We start from the raw sequence: 8,244 nt of genomic DNA on the forward strand, positions 1-8,244 counted from the left end.
AAAGCGCGTGTTAGAGCAGGCGAGTTCACGCTGGACGCACAGCGTCTCGCAAGCGTCTCTAGTCGTCTGGTTTTCCGTCGTTCGCGCTCTCAATTCCAGTGCAAATCCACCGTTGCAAAGTGTCGTCTGCTGAATTTCGACTGCTGTGCGCGTCTCGCAGACGGCGCTGCTGTCGCAGATTCGAGTTCCCTGGCTCACACGTTCGTCTGGGCCGTAGCGGGGCCTGAAACTCGGGCGGTGTTTGACGTAACTTCCCTTCCACCGCCACGGTGCCAGTGCGGCTCAGCCGAAGATGCCATTACTCAACACACCTTACTTGGTTATTTTTTATTCAGCCGTACTGTCATAAACACCATCTCAAAGCGACAAAACCCATGCATGACAGTGAGAAGGCTTCGTCCATGTCGGCGGCGTCGGTGTTTTCGTGTGTGAGACAACAGGCGAGGCACGTTTGCAAGAGAAGCTTGTAGGATGACATGTTGCTAGGCTAGTAGGGTCATTTATTCAGAAAAAGGTTACAACTGCGCGAACAAGACGCCATGTAAGTAACATAGAAGCCCGCACAGACACTCACGTTGCTCTTCGTGTGTGTGCGTGTTTCTGACCTGGTGTCTTATTCGCGCAGTTATAACCTTCTTCTGAAGGTGGTAAGTGTGGTGTCATGCGAAGCCAGTGTGACGTCACGCTGATAGCGCCGGTGCTTCATGGCTATATAAGCGCTGTGAACCGGGCGCTCAGTGTTCTTTTGTGCTCAGTATTCATGTAGTAATAAACCATCTTACTGTTCTCGTTCACGGCCACTCTGGCTCTGCTCGTCCCTCGAGGCTACAACAGACTGGCGACGAAGATGGGATCCGAATTCCACTGGGCTACAAGACACCATTAGCGGCGGTTCCGAAGCGCTGCGAAGATACAGGCAGGATGGCGACGTTGGGAAGGTTCGATCAGTTCATCGAGGACGGTGACGAAGATTTTCAGTCCTACGTGGAGCGGTTCGACCACTTCCTGAAGGCCTCCCAGGTGAGCGACGACCTGAAGGTGTCAGTGTTCATAACGGCAATAGGAAAGAAGGCCTATAAAACTCTGAAAACGTTGCTGGAGCCAGAAAAGCCAGAAAACAAGACGTACGCACAGTTAGTACAGACACTGAAAGAGCAGTACGTTCCCAAAACTTCCGTGATTGCCGAGGGTTTCAAATTCAATCGTTGTTTCCAACAAGATGGGCAAGCGGTGACAGCCTTCGCTGTAGAGCTGAAGCGGTTGGCGACATCCTGTGATTTCGGAACGTTTCTGGACGACGCTCTGCGCGACCGGTTTGTGGCAGGACTTTGTGACAAAGAAACACAAGCAGAGCTGCTAAAGACAAGCAAGCTGGCTTTTAAAGAGGCCTGCGATATCGCTAGGAGTATCGAGTTGGCCCGGAAAGAAAGCCAGGATTTTCAGCCCAAGTCGGCGCAAGGAATGATCAGCGCCCTTAACCGCAAAACAGATAGCGGGAAACGCCCACCACGCTGGAGAGAAGAAACTTCGGGGATGCCTGCTGGCACCAGGGGGGCGGAACCACTGCACTGTTTCCGATGCGGCTCAGAGCATGAGGCATCTATCTGCAAATTTCGCAAGTACCGTTGTCGGGTGTGTAAACGGGTTGGACACTTAGGGAAGATGTGTAGGGACAGAGGTAGAGACGCTGCGAACGTGATAGACGAGGAAAGTGACGCGGGTGAACATGTGCTGTACAATATCTATTCCTGTGAGGGGCACACCAGACTCTACGAAATTTGCCTGAAGCAAGATCAGAAAAGTGTGCGCATGCAGATTGACACAGGGGCGTCTGTGTCAATTGTACCAGAGTCACTGTGCAAGAAATACTGGCCCAGCCTACCTTTAGAGCCATGCAGTCTTAAGCTAAAAACCTACGGAGGCACTCCGCTGACGGTAAAAGGGAAGCTAAACGTTTCCGTAGAGCACAACGGTCAGCACAAGCAACTTCCGCTAATTGTCGTGAAAACAAACGAGAGTACTAACACTATGCTGTTGGGGCGAGACTGGCTGTCAGCACTGAAGTTAGACTGGGCTAGTGTGCATGGGGTTTGCTTGGACAAAGTGGCGTTGTTGCTTGAAAAATATGCTAAGATTTTTGAGCCTACCTTGGGTCTAATTAAGAACAGGGCCATTAAGTTAGTGCTTAAAGAGAATAGCACACCCGTTTTTTGTAAAGCGCGGTCGGTACCTTTTGCAGTTAAAGAAGCAGTGTCTTCGGAACTGCAGAACCTCGTGAAAACCGGAGTGTTAGTACCTGTTCAGCAGAGTGAATGGGCGACGCCACTAGTAGTGGTGCCTAAACCAAACAACCAGGTCAGGGTGTGTGGGGATTTCAAGGTGACACTAAACCCATGCCTAAGAACTGATCATTACCCCCTTCCCGTGATTGAGGATCTGTTTGTAAAGCTGGCCGGTTGCAAATATTTCACGGTGTTGGATTTGTCCACTGCATACCAGCAGCTGGAATTGCATCCCCAAGCGCAGTCGCTAGTCGTGATCAACACGCATTTGGGTTTATTCAAGTATACGCGCTTACCCTATGGCATAACGAGTGCACCTTCGATTTTCCAGGCAGTTATGGATGAGGAGTTGAAAGGACTTGATCGGGTAGCGTGCTATCTAGACGACGTGCTGATAGCAGGAGCTACCTTTGAGGAATGTTTCCACAAAGTGGAAATTGTGCTGTCCCGGTTTCTAGAAAGAGGCATTCGATTGAAAAAAGAGAAATGTAAGTTCTTTCAAACTTCTGTCTTGTATTTGGGGCACGTTCTAGACGAAAAGGGCATACGCCCGTCAGAGGAAAAAGTAAAAGCTATAACGGAGGCTCCTGCACCTGCGAATGAGGCACAGTTAGGAGCTTACTTAGGGTTGATAAACTATTATGCTAAGTTCGTTCCCCACGTGGCCACGAGACTCAGACCACTGTATGACGTGTTGAACCAAGAAAAAGGCTTCGAGTGGTCCCGTGAGGCAGAGCAAGTGTTCCAGCAAAGTAAAACGTGGTTGACGGAAGGAAACGTTTTGACATACTACGACCCAACGAAAGAGATAGGGCTGGTGTGTGACGCATCCATGTATGGCGTGGGCGCCATTCTGTTTCATAAGATCGATAAGGTGGAAAAACCTATTGCTTATGCGTCTAGGGCACTGAGCAAAGCAGAGAAAGGTTATGCTCACATTGAAAAAGAGGCTCTCGCCGTGGTCTTTGGGCTGAAGAAGTTCCACAAATACCTATTTGGGCGTAGTTTTGTCATTTATTCGGACCACCAGCCATTAGCCAGCCTTCTGGGGCACGGCAGACCAGTTCCAGTGATGTCTGCAGCGCGCATGCAACGATGGGCTTTGTTACTGGAGGCGTACAATTACAGATGGGTGTACCGTAAAGGCAGCAACATGGGAAACGCTGACGCGCTTTCGCGGTTGCCGTTGGCGAATGAGCGAGATGTCTCAGATTACGTAAAATTTTTCTCTGTGGTCAATGAACTTCCACTGTCTGCTGACATAATCAGCAAGAAAACGAGTACTGATAGAGTGCTATCGAAAGTGTTGTGGTACACGAGAAATGGCTGGCCTGCGCATGTCACTGATAGTGAATTGGAACCGTACTTTGTTCGCCGGTATGAACTATCGGTAGATCAGCAGTGTGTTACGTGGGGAAATCGGGTAATTGTTCCGCACTGTTTGCGTAACCAACTATTGGCACTGTCATGAAGGTCACCCCGGAGTTACGCGCATGAAAATGCTCGCGCGCAGCTATGTCTGGTGGCCTCATTTAACCCAAGATATTGAAAATGTTGTTAAAAGTTGCTGTACTTGTCAGTTGACGCAGAACGCTTCACCTAAGGCCCCACTACAAACTTGGGGTTGGCCGAGCCGCAGATGGCAGCGAATCCACCTGGAGTTTGCATTCGCAGACAACAAGTGGCTCCTCGTGCTGGTGGATGCCCACTCCAAGTGGGTGGAGGTGTTTGTGATGAATTCAACAACGACCGAGAAGACCGTCGAGAGACTGCGTGGGGTGTTCGCATCGTATGGCCTTCCAGAGGAGGTTGTTACGGACAACGGGCCTCAGTTCACGGCAAAGAGTTTCACAGAGTTCCTGCTTAAGAACGGAGTGCGGCACACCAGAACACCTCCCTACCACCCCGCATCCAATGGAAGCGCCGAGAGATGCGTCCAGACGGTGAAACGGGATCTTACGCGACAGCTTCTCGACGAAAGGTCATCGGGCCAGAGTAAGACCCTACAGCACCGCATAGATCTCTTTCTGTTCAGGTACCGGAACACACCGACCACAACCACGGGGCAGACACCAGCAGAACTGTTTTTGTCGTGGTCGCCCCGCACTCGCCTGACTATGCTACAGCCAGACCTGGAGAGACGGATGGAAGAACGGTTCTCCAAAGTAAAGGCCCAAGTTGACGAAAGAAGAGGGTCGGAAAGAGCTTACAAAGAGGGGGAAAGCGTTCTGGGCCTTCGTCCAGGTGATCCCAAGTGGCTGATAGGTGTCATCGAAAGAAGGTGCAGTGCCGTTACGTACCTTGTGCGCGTAGGATCCGAAAACAGGTTCACGCATGTAGACAATTTACGTCCGTGCTACTTTGAGAGTGTCGAAGAAGGCCCCAGTGAGCGTCCCTGTTTCGTGCCCAGCTCAATTCCAGACCCTGGGTCCGAAGCCCCTCCTACGAGCCCCCGTCCCCTTCCGGTTCGTGCGTCTCCCAGGTCTGCTACCGCACCGCTGGAGCCACCCGGAGACTCAGCTCCCTCGGAACAACCAAATGCAAGTCCACATCAAGGCTCTGCCCCGGCAGCGTCCCCTCTGCGAATACCTGCGTCTCCTCTGGGTGCTCAGACTCTTCGACGCAGTGCTCGTACAAGAAAACCTCCCGATTGGTATAGGCCATAAACATTGTAGGAAGGAGTGTGGTGTCATGCGAAGCCAGTGTGACGTCACGCTGATAGCGCCGGTGCTTCATGGCTATATAAGCGCTGTGAACCGGGCGCTCAGTGTTCTTTTGTGCTCAGTATTCATGTAGTAATAAACCATCTTACTGTTCTCGTTCACGGCCACTCTGGCTCTGCTCGTCCCTCGAGGCTACAACAGTAAGGATGACGAGGTTCGCTAAAGAAACAGTTTGCGGCCCTATGCGGCAGCTAGACGTGAACATTGTGCAACATATGCGTCAAGCCGAGGCGACGCGTGCTGCGCCTGCCACCGATGCGAGCGTCTGTGCGCTGAGCTCGGTGCGAAACATTGAGGAGCGTTCGCTGGTCCTCGCATGCTTCACGGCGCGTTTCCCGAAGCCTCGGACCACAAATAAATCCTGGCTTTTCTGGTATATTGTGGCCTGTGGTTTCTGTACGCTCTTTTTTTTTCAGTGCATTATTTCGGTGAAACGCAGTCGTGACTCGCGACTTGACTGCTATGTGTATTTCACTTCTTTGTTCAACTTTTGTGCGCTGCGTTTTTGCCAGAGATCCTTACGGCCCACTGTGTCATACTTCACCAGCTTCTGCCAATCTAGCGATGTGTGCGTTGTCCGTGTTCTCTCTGTATTTGTTACAATTTATTTGTAAGCCGACATGCATTTCTTGTGTACCTTGCATTTCTGTGCGGTGCTGTTGTCATTTTGTGCTTCTTATATGCTCAGCCTCTACCGTGCCTTGTAATAAAAACATTGCGGATACGCTGTGCCTTTGATTGATATATAGATTGACCGCTTGTTCCAAAAGAAAAACACAAGCGTGATAAATGAAGACGTAGTGAATTATGATTTCCTGCATCTCTTACTATTATAACTTAAATGAAATAAAAATTACGTCACGACATCAATTCGCACGAACCATTGAACTATACAAAATAGGGAATCGCTAATTGAAAACGACAAACAATAGCTTTGCCATTTGGGCGAAGATATAAGTAACTTTCGCCATAGCCAAACGTCGGTTACGCACAGTAATTCAAAACTCGCGCCAGTGAAACCGAAACAGGAAGCGCAGGCCACTTGCTCTCACCAACCACCAGGTGCGCTAGGGTCGATTGGTCCGCTGGGGTCTATGGGAGTGTCCACTCTTAACTTTTTTTTCTTTCTCTATGCCTTGTCTGCTTTCTAAAGCGTTCGCGTCTTCTCCTAAGTCTAGGATGCTGTGGTCGGCTTACCGCTCTCCCACAGCTGAATACATCGCCTTTATTTTTAACAGTAATCTTGGAAGCGAAGCTTGTTACATCCACTGTTCATAATGCCTTGTCACACGGGTAAGCTTAACCGCTGTTATAGCCAACTGCAGTTAGCGGACGTAACAACAGTTACCGTAAACCAGACAGAGGCTCTGTCACACGTTCGCAGCGTTTCCAAGCTTTTTTTAGTTGATACATGGCTGCGTTCGTGCAACACCGCTATAACACCGCCTTGTACCGGTCTTCACGCTCGATTACGGACGCGTCAGCAGCGTGTTTTTAGGCGCGTCTATCAAACAGCGTGAAGCCCTGTTCAATGAACGAACACAGCCGAGTGTCAATCTCGTGAAATGCACACTAGATTTTTGCAGCACGGACAAACTTTTACTTCAAAGCCGGTAATTTATGTTCCCAAATGCGTTTAACCGCTCCGTGACTTCGCAACGGTCCAGTTGACACGCTTTTGGCTCGATATTTCGCTGGAAGCCGAGCTGCTAGCGTCCGACATGGGGGCCGCCATGTCAGTTTACGGCGCTAACAGGGGTAGAGTGACCTAGAATAACAGGGGTTGCCTATACCTCCGTTTACGAAAACGGTCGTTAGCGGATTAACGGCGGTTAGGGTTGTCGTGTGACAAGGTACAACAGCCGTTGGACATAACGGCCGTCGTACTTAACTGCGGTTAGACTATACCCGTGTGGATGGATGGATGGATGCTATGAGCGTCCCCTTTATAACGGGGCGGTGACATGTCTGCCACCAGGTTCGAATGATAAAAAAAGAAAAAAAAAGAAAAAAAACTTCCTTGTTTCATGTTGTCCTAATGCCTTATCTACATTGATTAAATCTATGTTATTATAACAAAAAATATAAATTCACAGTCCATCTCTCTGCCTCTTAAGGCAGAATAACCTTTTTTCCCCCAATTATTTATTTTTGTACTTTATCTCTACTTTTCTACCACCAATGCTCTAACCGTCTCTTACTTATTTCTATCGCGGGCGTGTTCAGCTTTCCATTGTTGTCCCTAAAACCCAAGGCTTCATGTAGACTCGTGCCCACACGTATACCTGGGTGAATATCGCCACATTCAATCAGTACATGTTCCATCGTTTCCTTAGTTCCCCCGCAGCATGTACATAGTTCTTCTTCGTTACTGAATCTCGCTTTATAACTACGCGTTCTCAGGCAGCCCGACCTTGCTTCAAACAGTAAAGCGCTTCCCCTTGAATTATCATAAAACCTTTCCCTCCTTATTTCGTTTTTTCCTTTTCGGTAGTTACTCAGAGCCGGCTTCTTTTCCATCGCTGTCATCCAATAAGTCTTCTCCGCCTCTCTGACCTTCCGTTTAATGCTCCTTGTTGCCATATCGCCCGCACTGCTAGCCGTATATTTACTGGTGAGCCTCCTAGTTCTTTTTCTCCACTGTGTGTCAACGCTTTTTCTATACAAATACCTGAAAACCTTCTCTGCCCATCTACTCTTCTTCATTTTCCTCAGCCTCTCTTCGAATCTCAAGGGTATAACCAACGCCACCTAGACGAAGTTTGTCTAGGTGGCGTTGGTATAACCCGCAGAATTCTGCGGCGTCGTGCGCGAAAAACATGGCGCCGGCGAGCGTACAGAAATGCGACACCTGAAGGTGCGCCGGTCACACGTGCATTTGTATCCGCCGTTTTACAAATATTTGATGCTCTCTCGGTCGTGGGCATGGCGGCGATCAGCCGTTTCTAATATGGAAATGTGATCTTCTTCTATAGAGGCCACTTGCCATTTCACGCTGCAACATTTCAGTGTTACCTGGATACAAACGCATGGCCGTCGTAGTTGCCTGTATTCGCCGCGAGATCGACCTATAGGAGGCAGCGCCGTCGCCGCGTTAGTGTGGAGAGACGGTCGGCGGCGCGTATACAAATGCACACAGCGGCTGTTTGAGCCGATTGTCGTCGAATAAAATACGTTGATTGCAGTTTACTGGTAATATATACACTCTTCATTGTTGAATCGATGCACGAAGATCATCC

General features: G+C 49.6%; 2 protein-coding genes across 2 annotated transcripts; both read left to right on the top strand.

Annotated features, from left to right (window-relative positions):
- The first annotated feature begins 829 nt into the window (after window positions 1-829).
- On the top strand, window positions 830-2,627 carry LOC119383789 (uncharacterized). Its single transcript, XM_049412950.1, has 2 exons — window positions 830-1,678; window positions 2,614-2,627. Exons 1-2 carry the CDS (start codon window positions 922-924, stop codon window positions 2,625-2,627), a joined length of 771 nt encoding a protein of 256 aa, XP_049268907.1. The 5' UTR covers window positions 830-921.
- Window positions 2,628-3,775: 1,148 nt separating this feature from the next.
- On the top strand, window positions 3,776-5,094 carry LOC125757238 (uncharacterized protein K02A2.6-like). Its single transcript, XM_049412676.1, has one exon. It carries the CDS (start codon window positions 3,776-3,778, stop codon window positions 4,946-4,948), a length of 1,173 nt encoding a protein of 390 aa, XP_049268633.1. The 3' UTR covers window positions 4,949-5,094.
- Window positions 5,095-8,244: the final 3,150 nt, after the last annotated feature.

The sequence above is a fragment of the Rhipicephalus sanguineus genome, chromosome 2 (genome assembly GCF_013339695.2).
Source record: "Rhipicephalus sanguineus isolate Rsan-2018 chromosome 2, BIME_Rsan_1.4, whole genome shotgun sequence".
In the NCBI taxonomy this organism is placed as follows: Eukaryota; Metazoa; Arthropoda; class Arachnida; order Ixodida; family Ixodidae; genus Rhipicephalus; species Rhipicephalus sanguineus.